We start from the raw sequence: 19542 nt of genomic DNA, 5'->3' as shown, positions 1-19542 counted from the left end.
CCTATAACCTAATGGGTACACAGGCTGGTGGGAGCCTGACCTAAAAGGTGTCAACTGTTAAATAAAAAGAACAATTTCTGGACTTAACCCAATTCTCACAAGTGGACTGTAACATTATGTTCACTACTTCTCCCCCTCTCCAGGCCATGAATATTTAATTCTTTTATGCAAACTGGAAGAGTTAAAATACAAGGTTAACTTAGCCCAAATAACCTTGAAATCCTTTTATGAAGCTTGGGAGTTGAGTTAGAGAGGTCCAGCTGTAGAGGAAGAACTGTTTTATACAATGAGCTGGGTAGTTCACCATATTTAAAATGCTGTATGATATTATGACAAAAATCTTGAGAGTAGAATTGATTTGGCAGAGTTTATAATTTTGTTCCCTATTTTCTGTATTAAGATCCACTGTCTATAGAGTCCAATTATTCGTTAAATGTTTGCTCCTCAATTTTGAATGCAAAATTCTTCCTGGACAAAAGGATCAGTTACAGTGCTAAGTGTTATTTGACAACATTATATATATGTTTATATATATGCTGGTATGTTTTTCTGCTCACCTGGTTTTTTAAGCACAAACTTTATCAGGACTGCTTTTTCTTTTGCCTTTATTTTGTATTCAGTAGTTCCTTATAGACCAACTATAGATGTATGTTAAGTTAGTGTCTGATTCAAATGTTGTATTGCAACCAAAATAAATAGACTTTTGGAACCCTGACAGAGCTACTAGGTTTCAGTTTTAATTCTCAAAGTGTTTAATGAATTTCCTTCAGATAGGTCCTAATCCTACAAATCATTCACATGGCTGGAGTCAGTAGAGAAAAACAGTGTCTCAGTGGTCAGTCTATGCAGAAACAGTTTCCTGATCCATCTCCAGTGAAAAAAAGATTATTCTTCACCCTGCCAGATAATCTTTAAAATCTAGAAGCCTTAGATGGTTGCATTTTAAGAGTTAGGAATAAAAAAGAACATGTTTGAAAATCCTTATTAGCAAAATCTTTACCAGGATAACTCGTATACTTTCTGATGTCTCCATAGCACAATAGTTTTGTCACTGTTACAAACGCTGTTTTAACATTTGAATGACTTGTCTATTTAGAAAAAATAAATAAAATATCTAACACAAATATTAGATTTAGACCAGACAATAATATAATAAAGTGATTTTTAAAATGCCTAAGAACTTGTATATACACTTAGAACACAGCAAAACAGCACAAGCCTTTCTGAACACCACAGCACAGCATTCCACTGCATCTCTCTTACAGGTCAGCGACTACCGATTCTGGCCCTAGAAACTGATTTTTTTTAGTATTCTAGCAATATTAGGAACCCTACAATAAATATACATTTTGATCCAGCCTCAAAATAGATCAGTGCTTCCCAGTCTTACTAGTCCATGTCAACTTGCTTTAATTTGCATTTGCTGTTTCTAGCTCACAAGTAGAGAAGTGCTGAATCAGATCATCTCCTAGGGTCCCTGGCAAGCCCTGTTTTCCGCCATCGTAAACAAAGTTTACGAACTCTGTCTTCCATTTCTAACAGTATCATATAAATGATTCTGATCTAACTGATCTAGTATTTAAAACTATGAGGACTATTCTATGGTATACTTCTCAATAAGTCTGATAGAGCCGAACTGATATCAATGCTATTAAGAAAGTTTTAGAACACTTTTCTGCTATAAAACAGCCATTGAATTGGAAGGGGAAAAAAAAAAAAAAAAGACCAGACTCATTGCTGTTTTCTCCACTCCACATTACAAAGTTACCAATAATTTGTAGGTTTCACCCACTGTTTGGCTACAACTTCAAGCAGCATTTTTGCTTTTGAAAAAGAACAGGGCTGTCTTAACGTGCTTTTGCTAATCACAGGTGAAAGGTCGCTCTCATTTAGTGGTACACTCAGAAATAAACACAACACGCTGACATGACAGAGAAACGGAGATCAGTGTTCAAATACTGATGCAGATCATATTAGGAACCAAACTATCTGAGTTCAAGAGAAGATGTTATTGGTGCTGGTCACACTGACAGCTGCCTTCAGACTATTTAGGGCAAATGAACTATCCAGCTAGAAACACTGTAAAGGCAGTTCAGTAAGTAACCTATGTTTAATACTGCAGTTTTGATTAGATATTAATTTAATAATAGTGCTGATAACATCACTCACTGACAGGCCGCAAGTCCCAAATCCAAAATGACGGGGTTGAAGATAAGTTTCTTCTCTCTTTCCCGTAAGCATCCTCTAGTAACTACTTACAAGTAGGAAAACTTCTCCACGCACTTTTCTTCGAGAACGAATCGCACTCACCTTCTCGGCAAAGTCGCATCGCTTCTCGGTTTTTCCCGTATTCCTTGAAACTTTCTTCTAAAGCTGTTCCTAAATAATAAATAACAATAAAAAGAAAAAGCAACAAGATCTCAGTCCATACAGAAACTGCACTGCAGAGCCGACCCCTCCGCGCTGCCGATCGGCGACCCGCTCCCCTATTTAAGCGAAACCAGCGCACCGGCCGTGCGCGCCCGCCGCCGCGGCGAGAGCGGCGCAGCTTGGAAGGAGCAAACGGCCGGTCCGCACCTGCGGCCCCGCGGGCGGCTGTCACGGGCGGGCGATGCCTCACCTGGGGCCGAAACTTCGCCGGCAGCAGCCGCGCCGCGCCGCGGGGGCTCGGCGGGGCCGCCCGGCCGCGCACGCGGGGCTGCGGGCACCGGCGCCGCCCGCCTGCCGCGCTCCGGCCCGGCCCCTGGCGGCGGTGCCCCGCGGGCGCGGAGGCGGTGCGCCCGGGCGCTTCCGGAGCGGCGCGGCCGCGCCTGGGGCGCCCCCGGCCGCCGCGGGGCCGGGGCGGCGGGGGGCGGCGGGGGCACCGGGCGGGGGGCGCTCACCGTCGTTCCCGTGAAGTTTAGCAGCATCGACCCAGTGGCTCCAGGGCTGCCCCAGCATCGCCTCCGGGCTGGGCAGGGACCGGCGCTCCCCGACGGCCGCCATTGCCGCTGCGGTGGCGGAGGGGCCGGGGCCGGCGCCGCTGCCTCCGCCCCCGCCTCCGCCCCCGCCTCCGCCTCCTCCGCCGCCGCCTCCGCCCTCGCCGTGCCGGGGCCGGGGCCGCCGCTGCCGCTGCCTGGCCGCCGCCGCCGCCGCTCTGCGCTGCTCCCCTCTGACGTCACCCGCGGCCCGCGCCGACATTCTTTCCGCTGCTACAATGTAACGAGAAAAGTCAGCGGCCGCTTAAGGTGGCGCCGCGCTTAAGGAGGCGCCGCGCCGCGGCGCTGCCCGCCCGCCCGCCGCCGCCGCCGCCGACTCACCTCCGCGGGGGCGCCGGGGGCGCGGGCCGGGCGCCCATTATGCGCGGGAGCGCGCCCCCCCCCCCCCGCCCCGCTCCACCGCGCCGCCGCGCCGCGCGCGTCCGCGCCCGCCGGGCAGGGCTACGCCGCCGGCCCCGCGCCGCCGGGCTCCATAGGCCGCCGCTCGCCGCAGCGCCGCGGCCGGGGACCCTACCGCCGCCGCGGCCGCATCGCGCCCCGCGGCCTCGCAGGGGCGGGCGCGGCGGAAGGAAGTGGGCGACGGCTCCGAGGGCGCTTCCCCGCGCCCAGGGGGCGGCCCGACGGCGAGCGCTGCGCTGCGCCCCGCTGCGCGCCCGCGCAGCCGCCGGCGCCTCCCGCCCCGCCGCAGCCTCCCGCCGCCGCGGAGCGGGAGCCCCGGGCCCCGCTGCGCCCCCGCTCCCGGGAGAGGGGCGAAGCCAAGATCGTTGCACGCGGTCTGCAACTCTTTGCCGCTTCTTACAGCAGCTACCTGCGGGCGCTCGCTGCCCCACCGCGCACCGCTCGGCTGTCATTACGGGGCACTTGCGAGAAAAACGGCTGAAAACAACCCAGCGTTCACTCACGGACTCTCTTAATGGAGTAATTTCTGCTTTGTACGTGACTCACCCCGCACAGGCCAAAGAATTTGACTAAATCCATTTCACTTTGTTTCCACCACTTTTATTTTTGGAGAACCCCCCACCACGCACGCACACAGCCCTCCTTATATTCATAACCTGATTTTCATATCTGTGTAATTCCACATTTCTTTTCAGGCAGCATCATTTGTTGCCTACACTTAGGGATGACATTGAGCAGTATTAAAAGGGATAAATATTGGTAAAAATACTTCTGTGTCTGAAAATTGTTAATAACAAAGTTATTAAATTTTGCAAAATCAAGTTTTGTACATAAACTAACTCCAAAACCAGACTTTTTAATTACAGGATTTTCTCTCTGGTGTCCAAGTAGCAACGTCAAATTAAAGTCACAGGCCCTGATCTGCAAAGATTTCTGTCCATACTTGATGCCACTGTCAGTTATATTACCCTCACTGAACAACTAAAGATGTAAGCAAGTCTGGTGCCCTGTCTGCTCTGTGGGCAGTGATACGAGCATGACCTCTGCACGCGCTTAAGAGTGTGGACTCAAGTCTCCAGCAGAACTGCTCTGAGCAGGTTACAGGTCACACACACACACACACGCAAAACTAGACAGCAAAAATCAAAATAGTAGACAAATTTGTTTAGACTACCCCATCCCAATCCTGCAAAGGTGTACGTGCAGGCTTAGTTAGGCATCACTGTATCTCCACTGAAACAGAACTTGCCATGTGTGGAACTCCATCCCAATATGGATATTCCTTTCCAAAATTATGCATATAAAAGATTTTAAAATACAAACCTGCTAGACAGTAGTCAGATGGGATAGGATAGGCTATAATTATGAAAACAGTTTCAGTCTTCGACCCAACTGATATATTTATGTCATAATCAGAATGTTTCTTGTAAAACTATGAACCTAACACAGAATACTGAGTGGTATTTTTTCCTCACTTGATTACTGTAAGTCTAATTTAACTCCTTGAAAAAATAAAAAGGCAAACAACATGAGCTTTAGATAAAGATAGCAATAACGACTTCTACTGTAGACATTTGTAGCAGGATTAACGAAGGCTATCAACTTCTCAGCTTGGCCCTAATCTTTCAGCTATACATGTTCTTAACTGTACTTTAGTTTCCCAAAACAGTGGAATGACTCTTCATCTTAGATCTGAGCATAAGTAGAAAGTGTTCACAGGACCAGAGTCTAAAGATAAATGATGAATGGAGGACATTATTTTATGATTCATTGTCTAATAGTAGTATTTTATAATATAAAAAGCTACTTATCATTAAAGTTAAAAACATCACTGGAAAAGATGTTAGCCAGGGGACAATCAATCTTAAGTTTCTGAATAGAATCTAAGCTATTTTGTGGTACAGATAAGCGAAAATTTTATTACCCGTTTCTTTCAACAAACAATTCAACTAGTTCCACAAATGGAGTCTAAAGTAACGTCCGTATTTCAACTCAGACTCCAGCCATAGCACAAGACCAGCTACAGACAGAATTATATTCTCTATGTCAAATATTCTGGTTTATATTACAAACTTTCCTTCATTTGTGCAGGGCTCCTTTGCTCTGGGGAAAGCTGTCCCCGCAGCAATTTGAAAAATAATTCTCCATTGTCAGAGAGACTATAAAACTCACAAAAGATTTCACTATTACTATTTTACATAGGTCAAAAAGCAAGTGTAGTGGTGGGTGTCCATACAGCACCCTAAAACATCAACACTTACCTTTAAATAGCAGCAGATTTTACCATGAGATCTCTATTTAACATTCATACATCATGTGATTCTTTTCTTTATTCATTACTGATGTATACACATTAAATTACACAAAAGTAAATTTGGCAAAAGTACAGTGATTAGCTAATTATTCTAACATGCCAATATATTATCAACTTTTCAGTTTCTAAGGTTGACACTCATCAAGCTACTCAAAAGCGGTTATTGCTTTAAAAGCGCCAGCCAAACAGGTAACGCATACACCACCTTTATCTCCATACATCTTTGATTACCACCTTCCTTGCTGTTTTTTGCTCTTTCAAACTTGTTAAGTTTTTTTTTTTTTCCCCTCCCTTTTTCATCACCTTTTCTTTTTTTCCCTATATATTCCCACTCAAAACCTTAATTCTGCAGTCTGGGCCTCAGGCTGTCTTTTAGTAAACTATCCTTCCGCCAGCAAAATATTTTCTCATTATGTCGTGAATACATCAGTATTCCAGTAGAGGGAGGAAAGTGGCAGCAGAAAGATAAGTTCATCAGCTCAGTGCACAAAACGGACTGACTAGCCAGAGAGTAGGAACCGGGGCAGAGGAAACACTAATATTACAAGGACTGGAGGTAGAGAGGCAACTTTCTGTTTTATGAACCCTCTATGCTGAATATATGTGTGCTGTTGGTTTTTTTGTTGTTGTTGTTTTTTTTTTTTACTTAAGCACACAAGTTCAATTCTCTTAAACTGTTTCCAAAGTGCTATACAGGGATGTGTTGATGATTTAGGGGGAAAAAAACTGAACACCCCAGAAAAGCCTGAAAATCCATCATGTTAGAAGGGGATAAGAATTGAAAATGTGTACAAGCTGTAGCCTTTGAACAGAGGTAACAGGGATTCACCCCATCTGCTACTAAGAATCTGAGACAGCAGGTTAAGAGTCTGGTCATCCAAAGCTCCCTTGGCCATCACTGGAGACCCAGGGATATCTCAGGGTTTGATTCAGTCCTGTCTGGTCCAAAGCACTTTTTGAAGACACCCTTCTCTTCCCATTGACCACAGAAGAAGCCAAGGATAACTACGCACCTAAATTGGGCACCTCTGCTAGGCACCCAGAATTTAAGTGGGATGAATCTGGTCGAGAGTAGGCAGAACGGTGAAGCGTGGAAAATCCTGCCTCGAAGCCAGTACTCCTAAGAGAACAAAACAGGGACCAGAAGCACTAGCAATTCACAAGGTTTAACTGAGGAAGTAAAAGAGCACCAGGAGGATCATTAGGATCGAGACTGCGTGAGTGGCTCTGCTCGCGTGTCTGAAGGAGACAGAATGAGAACAGGTGTTCAGGGAACGGAGAGAGAAAACATGGAGGATTAAATTCAGCTCAAAGAAAGAGAGAAACTAGAGAAGGAAAAACGTGAGAAGGAAAATATAGTAGAAAACAGCATATGATGTAGAGAAAACAACCAAATAACAGACTGAAGAAAAATCATAAAAAAAACCCCACAACCTGCAACAGGAAAAAAATAATGGAGTCAAGAAAAGGAAACAAAACACAAAAAAAGACAAGGAAAACTGCAGTTTTTAAGCTCACTAAATAAATTTAACAACATATCGAATGTGGTTTGCAATAATATGATTAAATGTATGCATACAAACAGTATCCAGCTAGTTAAAACTGCAGGGGATGTTTGTGTGCATGACCTTGCAGGCATTTTTTCACCTCTGCTGGCAGGTTTCCTTCTTTTGCTACATGGTCCTGGAATGATGTTCAAATGGGAACACCTAACTCAGGTGTTCAGTTAAAATCTGTAAGACAATCTCCATGTAAGACCTGAGATAGCATAACTCCTAACTGGAATGAAAAAGGAAGGATGAATCTGCAGCTGAACTCTTAAGAACAGAAGTATAATGATAGGATTCACTGAAGGTTTTCCACAAAGAAGGCTAAAGGATGCACAAGTTAAAGTGGGAAGGGTGAGACGATCTATGAGGGTGTCACTACTATCAGTACTCAAAAGAAAGAAAAATCATGAATTCACAAAAAAATCTGTCAAGGAAAAGATCCAAAGAGCATTACAGCACAATAGGAAACCAAGTAAGTTAACTCTAGCCAAAAGGTTTGAAGTGATTGAGAAAGGCTTAAAAACTAGAAACAAATATTAACAGTGAAGACTCGTTGGTAGATGAGATTCAGGATGAAATAACAACTCAAGCAGCTGATACACTGAGGTGAAATCCTGACCTCACGTCAGCTCCTGTTGACAGCAGTGGAACTGGGAGTATTTCTTGTGCATTTTAAAATACATCTCAAGTATGAGAAGTACAAGAATATAATTTGACAAGTTGGAAAGCAAGAGATAAAAAGTTCATATAAATCAGAATGCCCAGATAATGAGAGCACTATCCAAACGTAATAAAGCAGACCATTTCATTTAAGCCCCTACTATAGAAAAACATTAATACATCAAGAAAACACATTATGGTAATCTGCAGTTCACTCTCACTCCCAGTGAAATCAAGTGACTTCTCCCTTTCTTATTACACACAGGACCAAGATCCCAGAGAGTAATCATCATGAGTGACACGTAACAGATACTTAAACAATAAATCAGGCCAGTCTATTATCCTTTTTCCACAGACTCTGGAAACAGGTAGATAGGTTTAATTTTTACATATGAGGAACACTTCAATGGGAGAGCTGAAGATGCTCAGAAGTTTCAAAATTCTGCCACTCCATAAATACAGGAACATGAAATTATCATGGATACTTACTATAAACCACCTGGACCAGAAAAAAGAACAATACTGGTAGGATTAGAAGCCTAACTTTCCTTTTTTGGGGAGAGGGAATGGAGGCTAATAACTGTAAGTAAATCTGAGAAGAAGTCTGCATTACGATAAGAATGCAACAGATATCCCAGTATGTTTATCCAAACTTCACAATGACTAAGCTGAAGGCAATAGGACATTTTTATACCCAAATTATAAACATATGTCACTGCTATGTGTTATAAAATATATGGTATCTAACAAAACATTGCAACCACTTTCTTTTTTACTTAACTATCAAATATGTCTTAAATGCTGGTCATACTTCTTCAAGAACTGATGACAGCAGAAAAAGGAGCATAGGCAATACAGAAACACAGATCCTTGCCCTGCTTAGATGCAACTAATACTGTCAATTCTTACAGAGAATTTTACAAAGAGAACACTGAATAGTGATAAAAAATTTTCAATTTTTAAAGGTAACTAGGTATGATTACACAAAATACATTCAGTTAATGATTTGGAAATGAAACTAATCTTCCTTTATTTTAGGTAAAGTACTGAAATCACCTTTTGAATTTGCCAATGTTAAAACAATTTCAGCAACCTAACTATGCAGATGAATCATTTTAATCTAAGGAACTGGAATAGGTATGATCTTCTGAATTCTCATTTATACACAGAGGATATAATATTACAATTTCGAGTGATTCATACATACAGCTATTCAGAACGATTCTAACAAAACTTTTGTGCTGAATTTCCATTTGTTCAAGTCCAAGCACTTAACGTGAATGCTTTGATATCAATGATCTTCTGACGGGACCTAACTAGCATGCAAGGTTTCATAACATGCCTGGTTTCTTGTCAGCTTCTGTGTGGCTCCATGGCAATCCACTGAGGCAGGAGACTCTGGGCCTGAGCACAGCCCACACGACTCGAGATTTCCTTGAGACCACAATGACATCTACCCGTCATGTGAAACTGCTTGAGCCCTCATATCCTCAGCAGTTTGACATGCTGATTATCACAGAATCAAGGATTCTGAAAATCCTGGCACCCCAAAATTTAAATTTATACCATTCTTCTCATTTCTTTTTGCTGCTCATTGATGCTATCTACACTGACCACACTCTTGCCAAGTTTGCAACAAAATAGCATACCAATCGGATATATGAAAGTCTATGGGACTTGACAGGATGCATCCAAGGGTGCTAAGAGTGTTGACTGATGCAAAGCCATGCCCTATCATCTTTGAAAAGTCACAGATGTGGACTGGATAGATGGACCATAAGATGGGTGGCAAACCAGCAGAACTGCTGTGCTCAAAAAGTGGTGGTTAATGGCTCAAAGTCAACTGGCAACCAGTCACAAGCGGAGTTCCTCGGGAGTCAATACTGGGTCCAATCCGATTCAATATCTTTATAAATGAGCTGGCTGATGGGATTGAATACACCCTCAACACATTTTCAGATGACATGAAACTTGGAGGAGAGGTAAGAGGAAGCCACCACACAGAGAGACCTCGACAGGGTGGAAGCCTGGGCCAACAAGAACTGCATTAGGTTTAGCAAAGATAAATGTAAAGTCCTGCATGTAGTATGGAATAATCTGAAGCAGCAGCACAGGCTGGGGCCTGACTGGTTGGGGTGAAGCTCTGCTGGAAAGGACCTGGGGTCCTGGTGGACATCAAGCTGAACATGAGTCAGCAGAGCACCCCGGCAGCAATGAAGGGCTGCATCCCCAAGAGTATAACTAAGGGATCAAGGGATGCAATTATTCTACTGTACCTGGCACTTGTCAGGCCACACCTGGAATACTGTGTCCAGTTTTGGTGCACCCCTACAAGTTCAAGAGACATTGAAAAACTAGATAGGGTCCAGCAAAGGGCTACCAAGATGATTAGAGGGTTGGAGAATTTAACATATGAAGAAATATGAAGGAATTTGGTTTGTTCAGCCTAGAAAAGAGAAGGCTTACATGGAATCTAATCACAGTCTTCCCATATGTAGAAGGTAGTTACAGAGAAGATGGAGGTACTTTCTTCACAAGAGACACATAGACAGGGCAAGAAGCAATGGGCACAAGCTGCTTCAGGAGAAGCTCTGTCTAAATGTAAGAAAAAAATTCTTCACTGTGAGAACAATTAAATATTGGAACAGGTTGCCCAGAGAAATGGTGGAATCTCCCTTGCTAGAAATATTCAGGACTCATCTTGACAGGCCCTTGGATAACCTGCTTTCAGCAGAAGGTTGGACCAGTTGATCTTCAGAGGTCTTTTCCGACCTAGACTTCTCTATGATTGTATGAAAATCTGATAGATGATGAGACTCTGTTTGGTGATAAGGAGCAGGAAAGTAGACAAGAACAATGCCAATTTTAATTTGCAACTCCAGGCACCCTGTGTTCATTAACACAGACACTCTCAGGCTGCTGGAAAATCCAGGGGAGGCATTTTGTTTTAGAAACTTCATATACTGGAGTTTCCAATATAGGAATTCAAGTCTACAGAAGAAAAGCATTTTTTTTTCTTTTTCTTCCCCCTTTTTTTTCTTAACCCTCAGATTAGGAACATTTTCAAAGGAGATGTAAAACATTTGGTGCTCCTAAACTGCTAAACTGGAGCGACAACATCAAAAGTAATTTTCTTTGATGATGCGCTTAGTACAAACTTGTATGTTTGTTCACAAATAATGGAAAAAAAGTAAAAGACTGAAGGCCTGATTCTGTAGCATTATGTAGGCATTCATGGGAATGTAAAGGAAGTGTGAGACACCATGATCTGAGTTAACAGCACTTACACTAATTCTGCTCTAATTTAATAAACACCTGGAGTATATGTCTAATGTTTCCACACTAAACTTAACTGAATTCTTCAGTTATCTATATTTTTAAATTCTTATAACATTCAATGACAGATAAATCAAATGGGAAAGAGCTGAATTCATTTTCGGTTGGTTCTATTGCTAATTTGCTGTATAAAAATCTGTAATTCTGGAGTATTCCAATATCCTATTATGACTATAATGATTCAATACTTTCCAGTAAACAACGGAACGTGTTTACTTTGAAAACCAGTATTACCAAAAACCTATACAGTCCTCACTATGCAACACATAGGACAAGACTCAGTATGTGTAACTGCTGTATCTAAGTTTTGCCTACTAGCACACCAAGTCTCAGCTTCTGCAGTCTGAATCAGAAGCCTTAGCTGCTGAGCTACAAACCTGCCCCTCCAATTCTGTATGTCAGAAATTGTACAACTTTGCAAAGAGAACAGACAGACAACAGTTTTACAAAGTTTCTTCTCCTGAAAGAGCACCTGCCTTCATATAATCTTTCCAGAGAAAAAGTTTCAAATGGAAAGTGGAGGGGGGAAAGAACGAGCTTTAGCTGAGCTGTTCAAGAGAAGACGGCACAGAGTCACACCATGACAAACATTCCTTGCTCTTCTTGAGCCCAGATTAACTCTGCCACTTAAATAAGTTCTGCAGCCCAGCTCCATGCTAACTATAATGGCACCTTCTGCTACAATCTATTTTAAAAGATACTGAAAGATGATTTGCACGGCAAATACTAGCCAGGCTATAACAGACTATAACAGACTTCAAGTCTGTGCATAGGAAAAATGCAAACTTAAAGAATGGATTTTTTTTTCTTTCATGGTATCAAGCAAAAATATGCAAAATGCTAAAATGCATGTGATGATTTAGAGTAGAGATAAATGTAAGGGAAACAGAGAAAGAAATAGATATTGTCTCAAGGAATTAGCAGTACCTGATAAAATAACCTTCAATATGAGCTTTTTATCCAAAATTTCAATTTATTATCATAATTCTCTTTTTTTATCTAGTGGTCTCCCAGGAACACTAGCCATGGAGAGGAAATCCACTGTGTTAGGCAACTGTACAGTTCCTGCTTCAGTTTACTTTTCTACTTTCTGAACATGTAGGACAATATTGATGCAGTTATAGCAGGCCATGATATACATCAGCAGCGTGACTGCCCTCAAATGCTTTAAAGTAACATGGAAGTGTGGAAATAGGTAAAAATAATTATTCAGAAAAAGAAGTTTACATCTTCTAAAGTATAATAAATAAATGAAAAGTATTCCCTGTATACCAAACCTTACTCATCCAAATTACTTCATCTATATGATTGAGATATATAACCCAACCTACTTTTATCTTTTTTAAGATTTGACTGTTACATGCATTGAGCTCCCTTCAGGCTGACTGTAAGGTCATTTTACTTCCCACTAGAACATACATTAAACACCTGCATTTTTAAAAAAAATTCCCCACACTGCATCTGGTAACACTTCAGACTTGCTTTGCAATTCTGTTAATATCCTGTTCTCCATGCTTCCCCCATCTAAAGTATGTGAGTATTATGCTTAAGGAAAATATTTTGGTAAGCATATCACAGTACCTTGAAAGTATGGTGAATCACTGGGTTGATTTATCAATTGGTCTTCATCTGTTTAGATTTCGGAAGCTTTCTCTAACTTATATCTGATTAATTCTGAAACAAAACAAGAAGAGTGCAACAATAAGACATTTGAAACCTCATCTCAGCTTCATAGAAATAATTTTCTATCTCAAAAACTAATATGAAGTATGTTATCAGTTTTACGAATACAGTTATTGCAATGCATTTAAAACTGAAAGGTAAGCAGGGAGTCGTTATGTACTCTCATGTACAGAGCAGGTCTTTAAATGGCAGCCTGACATTACCAGAAAGGTATGCATTGGTTGAAATCTCAATCTTCAGCCCAGTACTGCATTTATACAGACTATTACTGACCAGATTTCCAAGCAGACGGCTGTGTCTGTATCACAAGCTGGTAACGACACCGCGCTGGATTTTCTGCACAAGATTTTTCCAGAATACAGCATGACTCCAACAACAAGAGCTCTTGGTACGCAGCCATTGACATTTTCGCCACCATGTCATGTAACTCAGATGGCTAAAAACGATCACTCGTGTAATAGTCAGTAATGACTATTATTGTATCACTGATGAAGAATTTAACAAAAATTAAAAAGTTACACACATTGAGGCTTTTCCCACACAAGGAACTTGTTTCATCTCAAATAAAAGTTTTTAAAATCCTTTCACTTAAGGTTTATAAACTTTCTGTTTGTATAAAATTAACTGATGTATAGTTTATTTTGGTTTAGCCTAAATCAATGCTTAATTGGTTAAAGCTAACCCAAAGCCCTGTTAAAACTTAAAAGAGCATCTTCAACCATCCTCGTGCACAGGTTACACTAAAGATCAAATAATTGACTTTTATAAGTATTTTGCAATTAAACTAGCGATTTTTTTTTCCATCTAATAAGAAGTCATGAAGATAGATTTACACGAGCCAATCTTGTGCTGGGAGCGGATGACACTTCAGAGAAAACTATTTTCTTCCTCTCAAAGGATTAAGGTCCAGACATGAGGAATGCAGTCCAAGAGGGCATCCAAGCCACCCTTTTAGGCTCTTCTGTCCTAGTGGAAGGTGCAGAACGAAGCCTCTCCTGCCTTCTGTTACTTCTCTGGGAAGCTGTCTGCAAACTGAGCTCACGTTTTTAAATACTCCTTATCCAGTGAAGATAAAACCCACTTTTTTCATTTTAAAGTGCAGCTTACCAGCTGACACTATCTTGACTGGGATCACCTACAGACATATTTACTATTTCTAAGCTTTACTAAGCTTTACTCTGCTCAGTGATGCACTTGATCCTAAGAAGTGCATCAGAGCTTAATTATATTCTGATTACTTTTCAAAATCCAAAATTTTGTCACCTTCAGTGGACAGTACTTGGAAGCAAGCACTGCATTATTTTCTCTCTCTCCTCTGCAGTCACTGTTCTGCTTTATAGTTAATAAGACTTGAGGCAACTGATCATTAACAAATTTCTGCATGAGTAAGAGCCTCAGAACGCATTTTATTTCGTTGTTACACACAGAAATCTCACCGAGTGCTACAAAATAAACCTTTCTCTGTAGCTCTTACTGGTGCTTACTGGGAAAGCAAATGAAGTCTTTGTCAAAAATCCTTTTTCACCTTTGTCCAGGGCAGGAAGACTCCAAACTCATGTGGACCATCCCCTTTAGCCTCAGTCTCAACCCCCTCAGGCAGAAGACCTCGCTGCTGTGAAAGTAACTCACTTTCTCTCTTCCCCAATTTCTTCAGTGGATATGGGAGCTCTAAGTGCAAAATACCCTTTATTTTACCCTTACTTAAATGTTGTTAGTTACATAAAAGGCAAGCTCCATTGCTGTACACAAGAATGCAAAAAAACCAAACCACACCAAAACCCAAGCCCACACCTGTAAAGCAGAAGTCTTTTCCAAAGAGTTAAAAATCTACATATATGGCAGTAAGTAAGTGGTAAGCAAAAATAACGGATCAGATGAAGATTTTATTCTTATATGCAAGAGATCAGTGCATACTAACTCTGTCACCTCCCTGGAGTTTTGCTGTAGGGATTACTTCTGGAGTTGAGTTTGAAGGAAGTTAAGAGAGTAAGTTTCAAAAGCATAAAGTGACGGCTTAACGACTCTCTGAAGACAACTCTTTCTCTGGATAATGGGTGGCAAAGAACAGGAACGATCCTTATTGAGAATTTACAGCAGCTCAATTACAACTGCAGCCGTCAGTGAAGAGCCATGCAGGAGAAGCACCTCCCTGGGACGAGTGAGAACAAGCCATGGGGGGCTCCCTCTCCAGAAGGCAAGTACTTTGGCACACTGCAGAAGGGAAAGCTGCTGGAAAGATGGAAAGATGACAACAACAGTCAAAGCAGCAATACAAGAAAATGGAAAAAGGCCTGCGTTTTCAAACCAGAGAAGCAGAGTTCATATTATGTCACTCTCTGTGACTGAAAATCAAAGAAACCTGGTTGCAATGGTTATTTAAAACTTTGAGGAGCTACTGATAGAGGAAACCACAGCCTGGCAGAACAAAAGCTATATCCCAGACAAAATTACATCTATACCAACATATATAATAAAGGCATCGTTATGATAAATAATGCACATTATTCCATTTAAGGGGAAAAATATTTACATGAAAATTGTAACTGTTAAAATAAGCAAAGCAACTCATTAAAATAAAGGAAATTCAATGTTATGTGATAAAGCATTCCTAACTTTTGAAAGTATCAAAACTAATGCCTCAGATAACCAACCTCCTTTAGCTCTGACCCATCAGATACTTTTTTTTTCCAGCTGGAATGTCAGAAATATGCACCAAAGAATACATCTAAAACCTGGAACATCCTTTCTCCTCTGTCAGCCAGTAAATATCCAAATTTAAGATACAATGTAATGCCTACATTTATGTAAACAAAGATTGGAATGTAAGTAAGGAATAATCGCCCTGATACTGGGCTCCATTTTAGACCTGTTATGATTACGGGTAAACCTAATGAGGTCTTATTCTGCCCCTTGGAAAAACGGAGGTGCCTGTTGAATGAACAGGAGATGGCCAGCACAAGGCCATGGGCTGCTGGTGTGGCTAGCTAGTAGCTCCAGAGTAAAACGAAGCAATTCCCAGGCTAATCTAACCTGTGCTGGGGACAGACTCAGGACCTGCTACTTCCAGAATATCAGTGGGCCAAAGATGGTATAAGAAATAAAAATCGTACCAATTATATAATTGGTCCTCCTATTCCCTTTAGGAGATGCAATGCTTTGAATCTTTACAGATTCAAAAATAACTACTAGTTATATATTTCAAATAGAGATAATATGCCAAACTTCTGTAAATTCCAATTACAAAGTTGCAGCCTCTCAAGATTTCACATAATTCCAATGTACACAAATGTAAAATACTTCTCGCAAGTACTTAAATATTTACTATGTATTTGTGCAAACAAAAATGCAGCAAAATTCCCAGTGCACAATAAAAGAATGATATAAGTTATTCTAAAACTACTTCAAAGTTACATATGAATCTTCACTGATAATGAGAAGGATTGGACTTAAACAACTGATATCTAAGTGTCAACGGAGAAGCAGCGATACCTTTCATATACTTCTAAACAAATTGATAAAAAATTCCAAAACAGTACGCACAGTAAGGTGCACTTGAGGGGTTCTGGCGCTGATTACTGCCATTCTCCTTTGCCTAATTGCAACATAAATACATTTGCATTCATTATTTTGCTGAATAAATCATGTTATTGCTAATTTCAGTTTTATCTTGCAACAATTTTTCATGTAATTTTGAAATCTTCCTTAGCAGTAAGATTAACAAAGTCATAAGAAGCCTTTGCATATTGCTGTTTAAATAGATTCAGCTGTTTAAATACAACCACACAAGGCACAGAACAGACAGGCTAGAAAAATACTTGGTTTCAGAAATAATGAATGATATTCTATACGCTTGTATCTTGTCTTATTCTTCAAAATACCTGCATCTTGCAATATGATTTACATGACCATTTGAAAGTTCAATCCATAAAACCCATTAGCTTGCTGCAGCAAACTAAGATACACGAGGACAGTCGAAATTATATTTATACCCTTAAAACCTGTATCTGTGTACAGTAGCAGAGAAGAAAAAGACATGTTCTGTATTTGATGTTATAGGAATATTTCATACTGATTACAAACACAAAAAACAAAAGACTGGTAAGCAAGCAATAAAGATACTGGGCAGCAGGATTTTCCACTTTTTAAATAAATAAAATCCTGACTGGTCCATTTAAAAGAATGCACGAAGTGAAACAATAATTTTAAAAATAATATACAAATATATAATATAAACACACACATACTTTTCAAGACAGAAAGCCACAGCTAATCAAGACAATGCAAAGTACATGATTAACATGATTTGCAAAATTTATTATTGAGCTTCTCTGTTAAAGGTAACATATTATTCAAACTACACAATTATGGTTATTGCAGATTAAAGATTTCAAATTAGCTCCTCATGTATATCATTATTGTGAGTGGCTGTATTTTATCTGTTTAATTTTAAACTACTCCAGGCAGATGAAAATCATCTTAAAATCTGACTCAATTTAGGTACCATAACACTAACCTTAACAGAGATGTTGGTTCTTAAACAGGTACAACACTATTCTCAATGTAAACAAAGGACACTGGCATGCACCCCGGGCTAAGGATGTCAGCATTTTTCCAACACCTTTCTGACTGTTCCATTTTACAGTGATGCAACATGACCTACATTTTCAATGGCCAAAGAGAGACAGAGAGATAGAAAGGGAGGAGATAGAGAAAAGAAAGACAGACAGACCTTTTCTGTCCTTATCCTCCATTAACTAAAGCTTTAACTATCCCTCGGGAGGATGGCAATGGGCAAGAATAAAAGCAGACAATCCTTACAGCAAATTCTGAATGAAAAGCTGAAAGATAGGCTAGCATAAGAAATAGTAAGATTTTTCTATAAGCCTGTGAACAAGTACCTAGCAATACTCTCAACAGGAAAGAACACTAGAATCAATAATGCTATAATCAGTTGCCAGTACTAAGCTGTCGGAAATACAGATACTTATTTTACCACCTTGTATTTCCCATCATGTTTGTACCACCTCATTTTCAAATATTCCCTTTAGATCTCAAAAAGAAACACAAAAGAATCCACATCATTATCACCACTTTTACAAATAGGGGAAATTGAGGAAGAATCAGTGATTTCCCAATAGCTACCGAATGGGCCCAGGGCAGGGTTGGGAACAGAAAGCATCACTCTTCATTACCACTGTGCTGTGCAATCTATCAGGGATTGCCTGACATACTAATATATAATCTTGACATAATTCCAAAATTATCTCTATCTTGTCTCTCTTGCACATGAACTTCACACAGAAAACTGTACTAGATTATTGCTAACTCTTAGAAGGCTTTCCCTCCCAAACAAGGGACTGCATTTCTCAAGCTGGCTCTGGAAATGCACTTGACTGTGAATTGCAAAACTTGATATAAATACCAATGGTACTTTTCACTATAAACATATAAAAATAAAGGCTTAATTTAAGCTTTAATTGCTTTCTCATTCTTTTCCAACTAAAGCACATTTCCTTTCAAAAACCAGTACTTTTTTGCAGCTAAACTAGCATGTAAAAATAAAAATAAAAATTAAAGGCTTCTTCCTATGATTATGCTAAACAAAAATGAAGATCCTTCTATTTTCAGTTACTGATATTTTAGCACAAGGGCTGTCTTCTTGCAGAATATTTGCAAAGTGCTTATGGCATCAAAACCCCTTTACTAATGCTAGTAGTTAATACAGTATGCAATGTAACAACAAATCATTTCCTTATTATTGAAACCGAAGGCCAAAATTTGATCTTAAGTACACCTCTGTAAATCCAGAAAGACTCCAGTGCTTTCCAAAGAGTTTCTTGGGATTTGCACGTACGTAAACAAGACTGTAATTTGGCACTGAGTTTGAAACCAGAGATCAATATAATGTATAGATTAATTCCTGGTTTTGAACTGTATTTATTATAACAATAGCTTTCTTATCAAGCAGTAGCCGTCTCCTGAAATGCAATCATCGCTGCACAGCAAGTGCACAGGAACCGTCCTTCCTTCGCCAGGATGCTGCTGCCTTTTACAACTGCAATGTTACATCGAACTACTAGTGGTGACTAGTGTTGGAAGGCAAACAGCACCGACAGGAAGGAACGGAGAGAAAAAATTGAAGTGTATCCTGCTTTAAACCGAAGAGATGGAGCAGAGAGTCAAGATAGTGTGATAACAAGAATGAATGGAAGGAATTACCTGCAAAATGATCAGAGGGAATATAGAAATGAAGAGAGTATGGCCACTGTAGAAGGAGATCCTTGGATCCTGGGGAGGGGGCAATGTCTGAAGAAAACAGAGAAATATTTCTCACACTAGTTACCCACATGTGCCCACGAGACTGTGAGGATTGCCTATTCTCTTTAAAATGGGATTAAAATCACACATTCCTCCACTCCTGTTATCCCTGGTTGCACCTTGTTCAATCTACTTTACTCTTTGAAAATGAATTCAGTGGGAGGCTCTGGCATTTCCCCTAATACAAACAAAAATTCATTTCTGTTAATTTAGAAGAACAGATCAAGCGAGACTCCTTCCTAACTATTTCCACCATTATTAAAAATCTCTTTTGTGAATGTTTCACAGCAATATTTTCTGAGTT

The 19542-nt window shown here is 40.5% G+C and overlaps 1 protein-coding gene across 6 annotated transcripts in view; it reads right to left on the bottom strand.

Annotated features, from left to right (window-relative positions):
• Window positions 1–19542, bottom strand: part of ATXN7 (ataxin 7) — a 97388-nt gene that overhangs the window by 64513 nt on the left and 13333 nt on the right. For 4 of the 6 annotated variants that reach the window (XM_067303426.1, XM_067303428.1, XM_067303424.1 and 1 more), the window contains 3 exons: window positions 12819–12911; window positions 2883–3191; window positions 2311–2379 (listed from right to left, as the gene is read on the bottom strand). In XM_067303426.1, coding sequence (XP_067159527.1) covers window positions 2311–2379; window positions 2883–3180 — 367 coding nt within the window. In that variant the 5' untranslated portion in view covers window positions 3181–3191; window positions 12819–12911. Of the gene's footprint in view, window positions 1–2310; window positions 2380–2882; window positions 3192–12818; window positions 12912–19139; window positions 19157–19542 lie in introns of those variants that run through there. The other 2 variants (XM_067303427.1, XM_067303429.1) reach the window with 2 other exon arrangements.

Source organism: Apteryx mantelli, chromosome 12 (genome assembly GCF_036417845.1).
Source record: "Apteryx mantelli isolate bAptMan1 chromosome 12, bAptMan1.hap1, whole genome shotgun sequence".
NCBI classification, from domain to species: Eukaryota; Metazoa; Chordata; class Aves; order Apterygiformes; family Apterygidae; genus Apteryx; species Apteryx mantelli.
Note: the sequence above shows the minus strand (reverse complement) of the source record. Positions and strands in the feature narration are given on the sequence as shown.